Source organism: Microtus ochrogaster, chromosome 5 (assembly GCF_000317375.1).
Source record: "Microtus ochrogaster isolate Prairie Vole_2 chromosome 5, MicOch1.0, whole genome shotgun sequence".
NCBI classification, from domain to species: Eukaryota; Metazoa; Chordata; class Mammalia; order Rodentia; family Cricetidae; genus Microtus; species Microtus ochrogaster.
The window spans coordinates 80517023-80535130 of NC_022012.1; the positions used below are offsets into that span (position 1 = coordinate 80517023).

Sequence of the window (18108 nt, forward strand, 5' to 3'; positions counted from 1 at the left end):
GGGGGTGGGGAAGAAGGAAAGGAAAAAAAAAAAGAATGATCTTGTGCTCCTGGTTTTCCTGCCTCCATCTTCTCAATGCTGGGAATACAGGCTTGTGCCACACACAATGCGCTGCTGGGCTCTAACCCAGGGACAGCACCGTGCACGCTTAGCCAGGCAAACACTCCACTAAGCACTAAGCTGCTAAGCTATGTCCTCAGCCCCTGAACCTTTCCTCTCTTTTTATTTAATCTAAATTTTTCCATTTATTGTTTTTTCTGTGTGTACATGTGTAAGGGCATGTGTGTCACTGTACGTGTGGAGGTCAGAGGTCACCTAGAGGACTCGGTTCTCTTCTTCCACGTTTGAATCCTGGGGTCCAAACTCAAGCTGTCATTGCTTGGTGGCAGGCGCCCTCACTCACAGCCATCTCACCAGCCCTGTGTGTTCCCTTTATAGGTTTATAACTGCCTCATGGGCTCTGTTATAGTGGCACAGAGCTGACTTGACAGGCACAACGGTCCTCAAGATTTTTCCATCACTTCAACAACGCATTTCTGTCTGTTGGTTTCAGCTTGATGCAGATTTGAAACTATGGAAGCAAGAGTGTTTTCAGATAGTCACAAGTCTCAGCGCCCAGACCAGTGAGGCGGACTGAAGAGGAGGGTCAAGGGGTCAGACTTGGGTCATCCCAAAGATGTTTCAGAATTGTCTAATTTTCCAGCCTGGAACCTCAGCTGGGATGGGACAGCGGACAGAGACTCAAGCTTGGAGTCTGACAGTCCTATAGCTGGATCGAGACCCTGGGCTCCCCAACTGCAGCTCTTCTGTTCCTTCAGCCACTCTGGACTTTGGTCCCCCGATATGTAAGATGGGGTAAAATTTTCTGAGATCTTTTGCTGTTGCTAGAGCATCTTGCTATGCTGCCTGGGCTCAAGTCATTCTCGTGTTTCATCCTTTCCAGCTAAGATAACTACCATCCCCAATCCAGGGAGGTCCTTCGTGAAGACTTGGTCCTAGAGACTGTCCTGTCATCTAGTGAAGAGGACTTACTCATCTAGTGGTTTTGAGCCTTGAGAATGGACTGCAATAGTTTTAAGGACAAGAGTTCAAGTCGGAGCCTAGACCATGTACACGGCGGCCAACTATCACTTAAATGTAGGGTATATGCTGAGGGGGTCTGCTGGATGTATAGAGACCAGAGTCTCTGGGACACTATCCCATTCATACAGCAAGGCCAGACTCACCAATGATCCCAAAGATGCCCAGGATGTTGGGGGCGAAGATAACCAGCAGGTTGATGCAAGTAAGCAGGCCAGTGGCGATGAGCACGTGCCGCAACCAGCTGAACTCCTGGTTCTGAAACAGCATCTGCTGGATGGCGCGTCGTACCTGGGCAGGTGGAAAGCGCCATCAGTCCGGTGGCCCCCAGTAGACCCTCCCTTCCGCTGGCCCCGTAACCTGTCTGCTGGCTCACCGGGAACAGAACGATTGGAACTGTAAGTGTGACTGCTATCAGCACGGCCACGCGCACACATAAGATCAGCACATCAAACGGGTCCACCTTGCTGTAGGTGTGTAGCAGCTCCGACTCCACCCTGTCTGTGGCAGGCAGGGAGGGTGGTCAGCAGGCCAGGGGGCGGTGGACCCTGACACTGTGGGGAGTGGCACTCAGACTCACCTCCACAGCTGCAGGACACAGTCAGGCATCACACATCTAGTGAGTGCCTATAGTAATCAGGACACTATGGCCACTGACCAGCCCTTGCCTCCCAGCCTGGCCTCTGATCCACCCGTGCTGATCCAGCCATACCATAGAAGGTGAGGTAGCCGAAGAGGGCAGCCAGGAAGTACATGACATACATGACAGCAATGGACAGGTTGGAAATGTGCTGCATCTTCTTCTTGGAGGGGCTGCAGACAGTAAGGGAGGGGGCTTGATGACACTCAAGGGTCCCTCTGTTTTTTTTTTCTTTTCTTTTTTTTAAATATTTATTTATTTGTTATGTATACAATATTCTGTCTGTGTGTATGCCTGCAGGCCAGAAGAGGGCACCAGACCCCATTACAGATGGTTGTAAGCCACCATGTGGTTGCTGGGAATTGAACTCAGGACCTTTGAAAGAGCAGGCAATGCTCTTAACCTCTGAGCCATTTCTCTAGCCCCTCAAGGAAGGGTCCCTCTGGCACCACATTTCTCAGCAGTGAGAAAGCCTCCTTCTTGCCCCTAATTTCTAGTCTTTTTTTGTTTTAGTTTTTGTTTTTGTTTTTTGTTTTTTTGGGACAGGGTTTCTCTGTAGCTTTTGGAGCCTGTCCTGGAACTCCTTCTGTAGGCCAGGCTGGCCACAAACTTATAGAGATCTGCCTGCCTCTGCCTGACAAGTGCTGGGATTAAAGGCGTGAGCCACCACCGCCCGGCTGTTTTTGTTTTTTTTTGAGACAGGGTTTCTCTGTGTAATAGCTCTGGCTATCCTGGAACTCCCATTGTAGACCAGCCTGTCCTCGAACTTACAGGGATCCACCTGCCTCTGCCTCCCTGAGTGCTGGGATCAAGGGTGTGCACCACCACTACCCAGCTCCTAATTCCCACTCTTATGGAACACGAATATCTTTGGTCTGGTGGCATAGGTCTTATCCCCTCCCCCTCTAGACACATATCTAAGAGCACATCATTCTCTGCAGACTGTCAAGGCAGCCACCATCCCTCCCAGCCACAGACACCTACTCCTTGAGTTCTGTGTATATAGGCAGCACCTCAGGGTGGCAGACGAAGGCGAAGGCCATGATGGGGATGGTGTATGCTGTCTGGAGATACACAGAACTATGTCAAGGCAGCCGTCCCCCCAGGCCCTCTCCCCACTTCCCTGGCCTGGCTTGGCCTGTTGGAACCTGTGAGTTGAGTGTGAAGTAGTTTGGGGTGCAGAAGGCTGCAGCCTCGGGCTCTCCCTGTTGCTGTGCCTTCTCCTCCAGTACCACCGTGTGGCTGAAGTTGCCTGTGGCATTGGCCAAGTCGTGTGCCAATGAGCAGGGAACTTGGAACTTCTTGTAGATGACCTGGGATGAGGATGGGTGAGAGTGTCAGTGTCAGGCTAAGCTGCTGGCAAAGTCGCCGTGAAGCCATGTTCAAGCTTAGAAGAGCTGCCTTTTCACTCTGGCTTCCCAGGAGGTCCTCCCACCCTCCACCCCCGCCCTGCCGTCAGAGGACTCCCTTGGGCCTCTGCTCTCTCCTGACCAACATGGAAGGTGGCTCACTGCGATCAAGAAGAACACCATGCAGCTGAGAGAGAAGCCACTGGAGTAGCCCAGGTAACCTGCAGAGGAGAGGACTGTGAGACTCAGGCCTCCCTTGCGTGTCCCCTCACGACCCTCCAGGCCGACCCTGGTGACTCACCCAGCTGCCGCATTAGTGCTAGGGGCAGAATGATGGTGACAGACACCAGGATCACAAGGTAGTTGCCATCCATGTACCAGGCCCTGAAGGGAGAAGAGTGGGGACCACAGTCAAAACCTCCTCAACCTGGGGTGGGGTCCCCTGCCTCTCCCTGTTAGGGCACCAGTTAATGCCACCTTGTGTCCTCTGACCAACATTTAACTATAACTCCAAGTCTCCCTGAGCTTGATCTGGGAAAGGGGGTGGGGCTCATCTCACACTCCTGCGTGTGAGCTGGCCGGGGACACAGCTCATGTGGGTCCCCTCCTGACTGCAGGTGCTGGCAGTGTTTCCTAAGCGCACATAGGCCTGGGCCCATCCCGATGGAGGTGTCAGGATGAAAGGACATGGCTCAGGAAGGGTCTGTGTTGTTCTTGGGAGTCTCAGGGACTTGCCAATAACTGTGGCCCTTGTGGTCTTTCTTGGGCACCTTCATCTTGTATTATTCAGGCCCTCCTCTGTCCTGGAAATAAACGCGGGGCACAGATAAGGGTAGAAGGCCCAGGACCATCCATTCTTCTAGATTCCTTGGGAAAGGTCCCTGGGACCCTAGGTGCAGAATCCTAATTCTTTCTCTCAGCATTTTCTCAGTCATGTGGCCCCTTTGCTTACAGGCACTGGGTGGTCAGGAGCAGGGTTAGCCTCTCCTCCCTTCCTCTCAAACACAAAGCAAGGCTGATGCCCAGCCGGTGCTGGCTAAGTAGTAGGCACCCCCACACATGCCCTGGGCTTAATCTCTTGGTAGTGGCGGCGGGGGTGACCCCATGGTCAGGAATAGCAGGTGCTTAGAGCTAAGCCTGAGGCCCTTCTGCTCATGAGCAGGGTCCTGGGTCACATGGACCTTAGCTTTCTAGTTCTAAAAGTCCCCTCTGGGGCTTTCCCTGGATGTTCCGCACACAGACAGGAACCGAATGTGGCTCTATTTGCAGTCCTCTGCTCTCCACAGCCACACTTCTGTCCTGTCTAGCAGGCTGGCTGGGCACCCATTGCTTCCCACCCTCCTTCCCCAGGCTCACGAGGTCGGCTTCTCCAGATTCAGGAAGGTCTGTATGACAAGAGGCAACTCAGACTTGATGATGTACAGGTAGCTGGACATGGCTGGGGGAGAAGGCAGGGGACAGCTGCTGAGGTCGGCTGAACCAGCCAGCTCATCCTGCACCCCACTGCCCCCACTACCAGCCTCACCTCCAATGTTCTGCAGCGTGATGGCCAGAGCTGCTGCCAGCTTCCCTGGGGTCCCAAAGGCACGGTAACCCAGCTGCTCATAGGCGCGGATGCCTATAGAAACCGGTGTCAGGATAGCCAGGGGAGCTTGCCCCGTTCACCTTAGCTTCGCCCCCCCCCCCCAGGCCTGCTCAAGGCTCACCCACAATCCCTGAAGACTTGAGGAGCAGGTGGATGGAGTAGCTAGATAGCAGGGCAACAGCTGTCAGAAGGAACCTGGAGAACATGAAGGAAAGAGGCCCCTGGAGGTTGGCTGGCAGGGAGTGATGAGCTCAAGGAGGCTGCAAGGAGTCTGTCCGTGACATAAATGTCTGAGGAGCGGGTGCAAGTCAGGAGACTCCAGAGATATGAACTCTACTCTCTTTGACTCAGGGTGCAACATGACCCAGGTGGGGGCCCTCTGGGTCAAGAGTGCCCTGTGCCTGTGCTCCGAGCCCCTTCCTTTCTGGAGTCGTTGGGACAAACATGTTTTCCATTCAGGCTTCAGGGCAGGGCCACCAAATCAAGGACACGTGTGACCACACAAGGCCTGGCCACAAGGGTTCAGCCATCATGTGTAAACGTAGCAGAACAGACTCAGGCCTGTCGAGCTGGCCTTGTGGGTTTGAGGAGCAGTGAGGTATATTTGTCCGGCTGGGGATGTTTTTGTAGCCGTGGACTGGTCCAGAGTAAGAAGTGCCCACCCATTGGATAGCAAACTGGAAGGTCCTGGGAGGTCATGGTTGGCAGCTGTTCAGGGCCATTTGCAGAGGCACTCACAGGAAAAGGATGATGCCAGTATTGGCCATGGCGTAGGCGAGACCCAGGATGCCACTGCCCATGATGGCATTGCTGAGATTGAACACGGACATCCCAAACGATGTCTTCCCCTCGAACTGCAGGTACCAGAGTGGGATGGGGAATAATGGGGCATTGTAGCATCCTTCCTCGTTGTCCCTCAGTCTCCCATTGCCTCCCCAGAGCGCCTCATCACCATGCCCAACTTCCCCCCAGTCCCCCAAGTCCCTCAGGTTGCCCAGCTCACGTCGGTGAAGTGTGGCGTCATGCTGGAGCTTTTCTCAAGGAAGCCCTTGCCTTCTGCACGATGTTGGGGGTCTTCAGCCCTGCAGGAGACCAGCACAAGTGACTCAGCTCCATCCCCGTGTCCTGTGCCTCTGCCCAGTGCTTCCCTTCCCTGAGCTACCCCCAGGTCCCTCTTCTATTTACCTCTGTGTGTCTGTTGCAGACATGCCCACCGGTAGAAGCCCCTCCAAGTGCTTGCCATTGGGCACCAGTTCCACCATCTCTGTCTGTCGGGGTATCTCCATGGCTCAGAGACTCCCTGGGAACACCGCTCACACAGCAACACAGTCAGACGTCTGTGGAACAGTCAGCTCCTCTGGTTATTTTTGGGATCATGGTCTGGTTTCCCTCATGAAGTCAGTGGCCATAGTACATCTCTGAGAGGGTCACTTAGGACAGCCAGGCACATGGAGGATCACTGGGACCCATCTCTTCCTTGGGCTCTGCCTTTGGGGTATGGAGTAGAACCTGGACACCTGAGCTCCTAGGACAACCTGATGGGACAACTCTTAAGTACAAGTCCCCTATGTAGACCAGTCCAAGCAAGCTGTTAGGGCCTCAGTTTCTCTACCTGCGAAGCTTGGACCATTTGGGTGATCTGAGTCCATAGCTGAGTGGCACCAGAAACCCTGAATGCTAAGTGCTAGGTCCTGACCCCTCTCTGCATGTACGTCTTGGAGTGAATCCCCTTCCTCACAGTAGCCCTGGGACACAGTTTCCTGAACTGGTCCTGTGTGCCAGGGGCCTCCTGGCCAACCTAGAATGGCACTGCCCGATGGCTGGAGGCCTTGGGAGAGGGTGAGGGCTGTGGGCCCTGTTCCCAGATGCCCGGCGGGCTCTGTTGGCAGTCAGAACAAAGGGCCCTTTGTGGGCTGAGAGCTGGCGCTGTGGACAGCAGGCGCAGAAGATGCCCCCTCCAGAGCCAGGAGGCCTGAGGCGGTGCTGGGGCTGGACACCTGGGCCTGTCCAGCCTGGTTGTGGTGAAAGGCCCTCAGGGGCCCTTCCAGGAAATGGATGTCCTAGGGCACAGTTCTCTGGGCCACTTGGTCTTCATGCTCCTCACAGCCCTGGCCTCAGGACCACACTTTCCTTCTAGCATTGCCTCTCTTGCCAAGGAGCCCCTGATCCAGGGCCTGCCATTCAAGCCACCCTCTAAGCAGAACCCTCATTTCCCTGGGCCAGGAGCTCAGGGCTTGGCTGGCTGAAGAGGAGCCCAGGTCATTGCTGGGTGCCCCTTCTCTCTCTGGGCCTGGCTCAGCTGGACTGCAGAAGATCCAGCTTCCTCACTTCCCACTTCCCACAGCCCAGACAACAACTCACTGGTCCCTCTCCCATCTCTGGGGCCAGGGGTTACCTACTGTGTCCAGAAGATGTCTGGGCAAAGTGAACCCAGGCCTTTTCAGGACATCCTAAGGGCCAGAGTAGTCAGCGGGGAGTAGGGGGGGAGAGGGCTGAACCAGAGTGGAGACCAGAAAGTGGTATCTGTGCCAGGCAGGATAGCCAGAGCCTGGGCCTGAGGCATAACAGGGCATCCCAAACCCAGCACTGACTCCTGTCCCTACTCCAGCCCCTAAGGGTCTCAGGTTGGCTTTGAGATGGGAAGCTACAAGAAGCCCAAGCAAACACTCAGGATTGATCTTGATGCTCCAGGGAGCTAGGCTCAGGCCTTAGGCCCCCACACTCTGTAGACACCTGTCTCACTACGCCCACCTGAGTACCTCACCCACTGTTCTGGCACAGAACTCAGAGCTCGAATACCTCAGCCCTAGGGACTCCACACCTGGCACCATTACCTACCTCTGTCTCCCTGGTTGCTAGTTTTGAACTCCTCGTCCTCCCAGGGTCCCACAGAGGACCCTGACAGTATGGGCTTCAGTTCGTGGACTCTTCCCCTCCGTCACCCATCACTCCATAGGCTGCCCTCACACTGCCCCTCTGATGAGCCCTGCCATCAACACCCCTCCCAGAATCTCATCCAAGTGGAAGGTTGCACTGCCAGGTCTCCAAAATCCCTCCAGAGTACCCCCTGGCACTCAGTAGGTTGCCCTTGCTCGGTCCCCACCCTGGGCAAGCTGGGACAAGCCCTTGGAGTATGCTGTGTCAGCAGTCTAGGCCAAGCAACCTCTCTGCTGTAATGACAGAGGCCCCCAGGCTTGCCTGGGCTGGTGTGTGCAGGGCTTCGTTCTGTTATGGCATCAGGGTACCAAGCAGCCTGGCACGGCCTCCAGGGAGACTAAGTCCATGGAATGGCTATGGGAGGTGCCTAAGGTGCCAGCTCTAGGCTCCCTGTCCCCTTTCAGTGGGGCTGAAGTCTTTGGGGCCTGGTGGCTATTATTCATAACCAGTCATTACTAGGTCTCAGGCTGCCCCGAGATCCCAGGAAGGACGTAGGATCTTTGTCCTTAAGTGATCTCCAGTCTAGTAGAGGTGACGATACTCTTCTATGTCCCATTACCCCTCCTCCCAGCCACCACTCTAAATTTCCTACTACAACTGAATGTGAAACACATTCTTCTAGGTCTAAAAAAGTTAGGGGGAGGGAGTTATCAAGGGAGGTTTCCTGGAGGAGGTGGTGTAGCCAGGTCTAAATTTCCAACAGAAGCTCCAAGGCATGAAGCAAGGAAGAGAGCCTTGGGCAGAGGGCACAGCATGGACATAGGCTCTGAGGTGTAGTATCAGCAGGAGGTGAGGGTAGAATGAAAATTTCATGGCTACTGACAAACCTTCCAGAGCCTTAGAGGCTAAGTAAGCATCTTTACTCAGTGAAGGCAGTTTCAGGACTAGAGCCCCAGAGTGGAGACTAGTTTTAACGCTATGAAGGAGACCTCAGACATCTCCCAAGGCTGCCAGCTCACCTCCTCCAGCCCGTGCCCCCCTTCGCTCTCTCCTGCCCTCCTATGTGTCAGGAAGTCAGGGTACTCAGGAGAGGAGCCTGATTAAGAAGAGCTGGCATCGGAGCCAGTCCCGCAGAGGCGAAGGCCCAGACTGTGCCCTAGACTGGATCAGCCTCACAGTGCGACATGAACAGAGCACTCTCGCCTGGGACCTCATGGTCCTCTGATACCTAGGGGTCCTGTGAGGCGAGACCAAAGCTGGCCACAGAATGAGGGAGCTCTAGGAGGCTTCGCCTTCACGAGCAGGCCATGGGTGTCCAAAGAATGGTCAAGTCTTAGGGTAGAGAGAGCACCAAGTCCTTGGGCAGGTCATCAGGACGGCCTTGGTCATGAGTGCCGTATGGGCCTGGACGGTGAACGGATGGCTGTCCCAGGCCATTGCTCTGAGGCTTGTTTGTTCCGTGGGGAGATGGGGAGGGGCTACAGCATCATCAGGATGGTGCATCAAGTAACACCTGCCCACGCGGGCTTCACAGAGCGAGAATTCATCAGGCACACCTCGGCAGGTGTTGACTTTGGCTAATTAAAGACTTGTAGGCCTAGGAATCCAGGCCAGGATGGGTTGGCTGCTTGCATCAGCCACTATGGGAACCACAGCTTTCTATCCTACAGCACAGACCTAGGGACCATTCTCAGGAACATACGTGGGCTTGCAGGGTAGGCTGGCTGCACGGTGGACTGCACTTCTCCCAGTCCTGTAAGCCATATGTTTTGATGCGGGGTGGGTGTCATGTGAAGTTCATTTTTATAGCCCAGGTTTCTTGGACCTGGGTAACCTTGTGACCTTGTGCCTATCACGGGGGGCCCCAGGTGGGGAAAGCTTTTCCTAGTTTAGCTATTATGACAGAGTACCTCTAGATAGCGACCTCTCTGCTGGCCTGCTTCTCCTGATTTCAGAGAAAAAAACTCCATCCTGGGACAAAGCGTACATGACTGGGGAATCAGTGCACAGCCGGCATGTTTGAACTTTAAGTCCCTAACACACAGCCCCAGAGACTGCTGGGAGAAGCTGCTGCCCTAAGAGACTGAGGTACAGGGCCAGTAGGAGCCTATCAAAACTGTCAGTCACCCCTGGCCCCTCCCCCAGGCCACAGCGTCACATTGGTGGTAGAAGAGTCCAGTCCTGTATCTCCCACTATCCCATCATCACCACACAGCAGAACAGGAGAGGGCAGCCTGTGACCAGTGTGTGGCTGGCACAGATGACCTGACGAGGTGCATGTGCAGGACTGGGCAAAGCCACTCTTTGGTGGCCTGGCGCATTGATAAGCTAGCCACCCCAAAGACTCAGGCTCTGCCCCTTGGCCCAGGGATCTGTAGCCTGTGTCTCGGTATTCTGGCTATCCGGAAGTACCTAGGAAGATCTGAGAAGCCCAGCTGGGGCCGGAAGGTAGACTTTCCTGTGACAGGGTACGTTTCCTAGACAACCAGCAGATGCTTACGAGCCACCTTGGCCTCATCTCCCACCTCGACTTGGACCCTCTCTGCTCAGGCTGGTTCTAAGAGAAACTGCGGCCAGAACCTCCTGGCCCAAGCTGGCCAGAGCCAGCAGCAGTCCCTCCTCCAGCTCCATTGCCAGCTTGTTCAGAGGGACGTGCGGCCAGAGGTCCTGCTGAGGCAGAGGACAGGACATCACGTGACTGTGGCCCCCCCAGAGGCAGGGGAGACCCTGCGCCAGCCAGCCCATCTTCCTCCCTGCCGACCCGGAATCCCCTGGAGGTGGCCAAATATTTGGACAGCCGGACTCCTGGCCCCAAGGAAAACTGGAACACAGGCCTGGGGCAGTTTGGGACTCATTGTAGACCCTGATGGGGGGCTAAAGCAAGGTCAGCTTGGAGGAGGGGAGACATTAGGTCAGGAGGATTGAGGTAGAGGGAGGGAGAGAGGAGAGAGATCTGAGGGGAGAGAGTGCAAGGGAAAACATACACATTTCACATTTCAAACACGCGCCCATGCGTACTGATCTAGACAGACAACCAGACAGACAGACAGGGGCCCAGGGAGATAGAGAAACTTGGTTGGATATTCAGGAGCACAGACAAAAGAAAACAGAGAGAAACAAATACCATACAAAGTAGATGATTTGATATTCAGGCAAGGAGAAAAAGACAATGATGGAGGTCAGAAACAAAGATGACCATTCGAAGGTAGAGGTGGAGAAAGATGGTGGCAGGAGACAGCCAGAGCCCCACGTGTGGTGGTAAAAACCTTAAGGCCCAGCACTTGGGAGGCAGAGATAGAAGGATCTCTATGAATTAGAGGCCAGCCTGGTCTATACAGTAAGTTCCAGAGTTCCAGACCAGGCACAGCTATGTAGTACGACTCTGTCATTTTTGTTGTTGTTGTTTTGTTTTTCAAGATAGGTTTTCTCTGTAGCTTTAGAGCCTGTCTGTCCTGGAACTAGTTCTTGTAGACTAGGCTGGCTTTGAAAAACTCAGAGATCTGCCTGCCTCTGCCTCCCAAATGTTGAGATTAAAGGCATGCGCCACCACTGCCTGGCTACAACTCTGTCTTAAAAAACATAAAGACAGAGAGCCCTGGAAGGAGCCCAAATGGCCGTGAGTGGAGGAAGAGGCAGGTGTCTCAGCACATCAGGTACCATTGGGTGTCCAGGTGGAACTTAAGAGGGACTCCACAAGGCCTCCACTGCATCTTCAGCTCTCCATGAATTCAGACTCTATCCCAATGGGATGCAATGTTATCCAGTGGAGCCAAGCCCAGGAGGGTCATAAGGCCAGGTTCTACTAGAAAACTTGGAGACCTCAAGGCTGGTTCCTGAGACTTATTTACCTGAATAATGGAAAAGACAAACAGAAGTGATGGCCAGCTGGGGTGACCCCTATTGTCAGTGGCCGCACACAGGTGCAGACGTGCTGGCCGAGGGGCTGTGTACAGGACGTGGCCCGCAGAGCGGAAATCCAAAACCAAGCAACTCTAGGCTGCTGGCAGGAAAGCCCCTCCTGCCCCAGCAGCTGGTCCTTCCCTTTGGCCCCCAGAAGTGCTGCCTGGTCCTTTAGAGTTCCCACCCTACCGTCCTGTATCTGTCTTCCCATCCAGAGTTAAAGGCCTGCCTCTTCAGTACCCTTCCAGGCACCACACTGTGAGCAAGGCACATAGTAGGTGCTTAATCAACATCACTGAATGAAGGAAATGGGTTCAAAGCCCTCTGAAGGTTCTCAGTCCATTTTACCTACTCTGGGGCGCCTGGTCCCTGGCGATGTCTAAAATAGAACTCTTCCCTCAGGGCCCCTTCCTGCTACAGCATAGCCTACACATCACACTCCAGCCTTCTGTGCACACAGAAGCCAAAACTGCATCTCCCTAGCAGGCACTGCCTTGCAGACATGCTTTGCCCTCGACCCACACCCAGCCCAGACTTCCAGGGCTTGCTGCATTAACTTCATATCTTTTCCGGGTCCAGTCTAGAGTTCATGATCTACCCACTTTTATTGAGCCTGTTTCTCCATTTGTGTGAGACTCTAAGGCCACTCTCCAGGCCAGTGACACAGCTACAGGAACAACCAGCTCCTTTCAGCTGGCTATCTGGAGCCTTGGACTGTGGTGGACAGCAAGCTTGAGACAAGAATCGGCATTCAGCAGGATGGCTTGAGAGGGCAGTGAGAAGACAGGCTTCATGGATTCAGGCAGGAGAAAGCAGAAAGCTCTGGGACACGGTCTCATCCTTCCTGGAGACACAGTCCCCTACTCAAACCCAAGAAGTCAGAAATTGTCATTCCTGGTTTCAGTCATCCCAGCCTCTCCAAAATATATCAGGCACAGCCTCATGCACTCGGGATCCTTCCACCTTGGGGCTTTCCCACGAAGGGTTTCCACAGCTGTACAGAAATTCCCTACTTCCAAACAGAACAATCCTTGGGTTTATCTAGTTTTCTTTTCTTTTCTTTTCTTTTCTTTTTTTGGATTTTTCAAGACAGGGTTTCTCTGTAGCTTTTTGGTTCCTGTCCTGGAACTAGCTCTTGTAGACCAGGCTGGCCTCGAACTCACAGAGATCCGCCTGCCTCTGCCTCCCGAGTGCTGGGATTAAAGGCGTGCACCACCACCGCCCCGGCACATTATCTAGTTTTCTATCCCCACCCCCTGACATGCAATGAGTGCACCAAGGGACTGGCTTCCCTTCCAAAAATAAGTCCCCATCACAGACTATGTGCCAGGCATTTCTTCTATGGACGATATAATGGCGGGAAGTGGATGAAGTACTAAAGGTAAGAACAGGACTGGCGGGCTAAAGGAAGAAAGCACATGGAGGTGTCCTCCGTGGTACTCCTTAGGGAGCAAGAACCTTTGATGTAGGTCTCCTTAGCATTGTGCAAAAGGCAGACCTGGATTCAGGTCTCAGGGTCAGGGGAGTGGGATAGGGGGGTGCAGATTCTCACATGCCCCACCCTTGGCCCCCTTCTCTAGTGTAAACAAACCGTACGCATTCACTGTAGCCAATGAAAGGGGCCCACCCAGCAGGGGCGGCTCCTGAAAACTGAGTCTTGGGCCCCTGGCTAGTTCTCACACTCGGGCCAGCCAGTCCACAGGTGGAGAGGAACGCCCATTGTGCCCCGCCCTCAGGCCAAAGAGCCAAAGGAACCCAGAGCAGGCGGTGCCCACTGGCCCCACTGCAAATGACACTGGTTCTGGGGCTAACATGGATCCCGCGGGTTCTCAGGCGTCCCGCCCGATCTGCCCTCAGACTCTGCCCAGCGAGGCCGGAATAAATATACCCGGACTGCCCGCGTGCCAGCCGGCGGATCTGCCTCTCAAGCGCCCATCGGGGCAGTGCTCCAGCGTCTGCTCCCCGCCACTCTCTAGCTGGTGCCGGTGGGTCCTGACTCAGGAAGTCGGTCCACTGTCTCCTGAGCCTCAAACTAGGTGTCCTGTGCACTTAAACCCGGGGCTGCTGTCCCCTTGCTGTCCAGCTTGGCCCTGCCAAGAAAAGGAGTAGAGGAGGTGGCCCTCCCAGCACCCTGGCGCAAGCTTGGAGCTGGGGTGCCTACCGGCAGTCTCGCAGACCTGTGCCCTGGAGCGCGCAGGGCTCTGACTCTTGGAAAACTGGGACGCCTGCCCGGGTCTCACGGTACGAGAGAGCTGCCCAAGCCCACTAGGGACCGGAGAAGGTATAATGGCTCGACCCGCACAGCGTTCCTGGGCTGGTGGCTCTTTAACCCCGGCAGTACCTGGCCTCGTGGTGGGCACGTTCGGCGCTCCGCCCCGAAGAGTGAGGTCCGCTCCACTCCTGGCTGAGCGCTGGGCTGCTGCAGCAACGGCAGCCGCAGGGGATGAAGGGTGGCCGGCCCCGCCCCTGGCCCGCCCCCGGCCCGCCAATCCCCGGCGGCCCGAGGGAGGAGGGGCTGGTCCGGGGAGGAGCGGGGGCCTGGCCGGCTTGCCTCAAAGGGGCAGTCGGTGCCCTCGGTGCCCTCGGAGCCTATAGGTGGGAGAGCCTGGATGGGGAGGGGTCGCTTGAGCCCTGAAGAATCGGGGCGATGGTTCAGGTCAAAGCAGAGATCTTTGTGAGAATTGTAGGTGCCCTGAACCCCTGAAAGACTCTGCCTATAACTTTCTAAACCTCATGGGATCTTCAGCCGAAAGCAGTGGGAACACCGTAAGATTTAAGTTCAGTGAGGGGCTTTAAAAGGACGGCTTTCAGACTTGACGCCTTTTCTACCTTGCCCGGTCGTCTTTGCTTGTCAGTGGTGGATGGAGCGGGGAGAAGGGCTGTCTGAACCAGTTTTTTCTTCACCCCAGAGAGTCGGTATCCTTGAGGCTAAAGCAGAGGTGGGCTGGGAGAGCTGCGACGTGAGGGCGGCAAGGCGAGATTGCGGTGTTTCTTTTCCGGCCTTCCATGTCTATGCCCTCTATTCCGTTCTAAGATTAAGCGACTGCTGTCAGCCTGCCCGTCAGAAGTGGGGGCAGGACTTTGAGGAAGGGACTTTCGGGAGCACTCATTCTTGACTGGCTATCAGGGCCATCTCTTCCTGCTTCCCACCTAGAGCTCTGGTGAGGAAAGTGGGGTGGTAGGGAGCTGGGGAGGGGTGTTGGCTTTCAGGATGGGGAGGGTGGAACAGCTGTGCCCCTTGCTTCTCAGCCACTGGCTCTGATCCGATTAATGCCATGGCTTCTGCTGTTTGTTCCTTTCCAAGCTGGACTTCTCTGTCATATCTACCTCCTGATGTCATCTCTCCTTCCTGATGCTGTGGAGACCTTCAGAGACCAGGTCTCACCCCCTTTCTGCCCCAGGCTGGGAGTCAGGACTCCTCAAATCTAGCAGGCCTGGATTCTCTTCTTGCTGACTCATAGCACCACCACAGCCAAGCCCAAGCGTGCCTCAGTTTCCCTCTGGCCAGGGAGAGGTGGGTGAAGAGAAAGCCGTAAGCTACGAATTTAGGACTAGAAGCTGGCTGTGAAGGCCAGTGAGCTGGGAGACCAAGCAAAACAGCCCTGGGATGGTGATAGCTTCCGGAAAGTGAAGCCTACATTTCTGGTAGCTAGATGACAGAAAGGACAGCTTTTCATCCTTAGCTGATGTTGATATAACTTCCAGACCCAACCTTACCATGTCATAAATAGCCACTAGACTCCCACCCTCCCAAACAGCAGGAGAAGCTAGAGAGGGCGGCACATGCCGGCAATCCCAGCCCTCCAGAGGGAAGGGGGAGAACAAAATGGCATGAGCCAGAACCACCTTGGATACTCACACGGGAGATATTTGTCAAGGGGTAATGGCACCAGAGCAGTTCCTGAGGATCCAGGCCAGGCTCTAGGTTCTCAGCATATGAGGATTGGGGTCCTGGGTCCAAACTGAACGGGAGCAGAAACCGGCTGGGCTGGGCTGCTGTGGCAGGATTGGAGGCTAGTGAGATGAGGGGTCCCTGGGTAAGGCCAATCATGGCTAAGCTGGGGGAAGGGTGCCTGTTTGTCATTCCTGGGCCTGGACCCCTGCCAGGGTAAATAGAGCTCTGAGGCCTTTCTCACCACCTGTGGAATCTCCCAGCCCAGCCTGCCTTAGCTGCAGAGCCAGGATAGGATGGATAGGACACGCTAATGACTGCCAGGCACCTTCCCCCAGAGGTCTGAGGAAATGCCCATCCGTGTAACCGCCAAATGGGGTAACTTCCAAGAGTGGGAGAGCTTCATCTGTGGCATCAGGCCAGCCCTTGCCTCCGTTCCCTGACCTGACCTCCACATTTCAAACACAGGCCTAAAAGACTGCCTGAGGTATGGGATGGATCTTACAAACTCTCCTTCCAAGCCCATGTTAGCCCCTTGCTCTTCTCAGCCCTTGTCTGGCCATCCTCCAGTGGGGAAGCCTCTCTCACCATATCCCACCCTACATGGTTCCTCGAGACCCTTTCCAACAGCCGTGCCCTGTCTTCACCACTAACCTCGTCCTTGGGTCCACGGTTTGCCTGAATGCTTGCAGGCTCCTCCCTTTCTCCTCCACATCAACCTACTTCTGGTCAGCCATTCCTCCCCATATAGCGTGTCTGACCACACATGGCCCTACTGTTCCTAGAAATGTCAGATTTCATGTGTCCATGCCTCTGCCCTTTTGTTTCCCCTGAGCTTGAGATCCTCACAGTCCTATCTCCTTGGCAACTTTTGGTTTGTCCTTTAGAACCCAAAGGTGATCACCTCTGATAGCCCAAACTGACAAAGAAGCAGCTGTTCCAGAGTTTGCAGTGGCCACCCAATCAGCACCTCTCACCCCTTGCCCCCTCCCATCCGCCAGGCCCAGCCTCAGAATCTACACATACTCTTCAGAGGGCATCCAGACGAGAAGTGCCTGCCAGAATCAGTGCACGAACAAATGAGAGCCTGGTGGAGGAGCAGCCTGTGGGCCAGACTCAGCCCAGGGGAGGGAAGGGACATGCCAGGGCGCGAAGAGAAAGAAAACTCCAGGGAGAGACTGGTACACGACAGAATCTGCGCCAGTAACGTCCAGGCTATGGGCAGGACTGGGATACTTGTTAAGCAGATGTGTTGGGGACTCCAAGGGCTTCCGGGAGAGGAGAATCTTATTTGACACTGGTTCAATGTTTGGTGCCCAGGAGGCTACTCTTTGGACACAAGCAGAATTGAATGTCACATTATAGAACCTAGAAGTATGGAAGCGACCCATGGGCAACCCTCCTATCTAGCTTTCCCCAGCTTGGGCCCCTAGAGCTGGTGGCCTCCCAGCCAAGCCTGCTTCTGCAGGTCTGGCATGGCTGCCCTCTCTCCCCTTAGATCTGGCCCCTAGCTTCTCTGGCCACTGAAGCAGCCTAATGAGCCCAGGTCACATGGACTGTGCTGCTGCCCACGGGAGGGCCCAAACTCCCAGTGGTCATCCAGCCAGGCCTTGACGTCAGCGGTATTAACCATCCACTTGTCTAATCTCTGGTCAGTGGCCTGGCCAGGCTAGACCTGTCAGAGCCAGAGCTGAAGATCATGAGGGCACCTCAGGGACACTGTGAGGTTGCAGGGCAGACAAGGTGGCTGGAGTGCTCATAATAAATTCTGCTACTTGACAGAGGTGACCATGGTGCTCTCTCAGATGCTCGGCCCTGGACTGTGAGCAGGCGACAGGCGCTCACTGAGCTTCCTTTTCAGAGTGCATTTGCACTGGTATGGCCAGTGGAGCTAAGGATTTCCGCCAAGGAGTCTCCTCTCATACTCAGGGTGGCTTGAGGCCAGGCAGTGTCCCCATCACACAGGGCTCAGGAATGTTATTATGTCTCAGAATCTGTGCTCAGGACCTCATTGGAGGGTGGAGTCCAGTTCACGCATAGAGTCAAGGCTCTTCTTTACCTCCTACTCAAGGCTTTCCCCAGCGGGGCAGCTATGAGGGAGATGCCATTAGTCTGCCTTTCTCGTTCATATACCCTCCTCCCAACATCTCAACTCCTCAAACTTCCTGACCTCTGCCCGCTAAATCCTTGTCACTACCCACTACCCATTTCATCTTAATAAACGGCTCAGGGAGAGGGTCTCAGGAGAGGTAAACAGCTTCAACTCAGCCAGCCCTAGATCACCCAGCAGTTCACCCTTCCTTCCCTGGGCTCCTGGACGGAACCCTCAGCTGCCCACTCATGTTCTGTGGGCTCCCTGTGCCATGTCGCATCTCATGCACATATCCCAGGACCCTCCTTCCCCATCGCATCCCATGCACAGACCCCCAGGACCCTCCTTCCCCATCGCATCCCATGCACAGATCCCAGGACCCTCCCTCCCCATCGCATCCCATGCACAGATCTCAGGACCCTCCCTCCCCATCGCATCCCATGCACAGACCCCAGGACCCTCCCTCCCTGCAGTCCCCACAGATTCACTGCCCCACGCTAGCTTCTGGACTCTGCCTTTCACCTAGTCACAAGGACTATCTGGCCGGGCAGTGGTGGCGCACACTTTTAATCCCAGCACTCAGGAGGCAGAGGCAGGCAGATCTGTGTGAGTTCGAGGCCAGCCTGGTCTACAAGAGCTAGTTCCAGGACAAGAACCAAAAAAGCTACGGAGAAACCCTGTCTCGAAAAAAAA

At 55.0% G+C, this 18108-nt stretch overlaps 1 protein-coding gene across 2 annotated transcripts in view; it reads right to left on the bottom strand.

The window, feature by feature from the left end:
* Positions 1 to 15425, bottom strand: part of Slc38a3 (solute carrier family 38 member 3) — a 17711-nt gene extending 2286 nt beyond the window's left edge. The window contains exons 1-14 of one of the 2 annotated variants that reach the window (XM_005347861.2): positions 15291 to 15425; positions 5840 to 5991; positions 5658 to 5736; positions 5393 to 5508; positions 4776 to 4849; positions 4595 to 4687; positions 4426 to 4507; positions 3371 to 3453; positions 3232 to 3290; positions 2869 to 3033; positions 2705 to 2784; positions 1793 to 1893; positions 1457 to 1581; positions 1227 to 1371 (exon numbers count right to left, since the gene is read on the bottom strand). In XM_005347861.2, coding sequence (XP_005347918.1) covers positions 1227 to 1371; positions 1457 to 1581; positions 1793 to 1893; positions 2705 to 2784; positions 2869 to 3033; positions 3232 to 3290; positions 3371 to 3453; positions 4426 to 4507; positions 4595 to 4687; positions 4776 to 4849; positions 5393 to 5508; positions 5658 to 5736; positions 5840 to 5940 — 1303 coding nt within the window. In that variant the 5' untranslated portion in view covers positions 5941 to 5991; positions 15291 to 15425. Of the gene's footprint in view, positions 1 to 1226; positions 1372 to 1456; positions 1582 to 1792; positions 1894 to 2704; positions 2785 to 2868; positions 3034 to 3231; positions 3291 to 3370; positions 3454 to 4425; positions 4508 to 4594; positions 4688 to 4775; positions 4850 to 5392; positions 5509 to 5657; positions 5737 to 5839; positions 5992 to 13772; positions 13846 to 15290 lie in introns of those variants that run through there. The other variant, XM_005347860.2, reaches the window with a different exon arrangement.
* Between the last annotated feature and the right edge of the window lie 2683 nt (positions 15426 to 18108).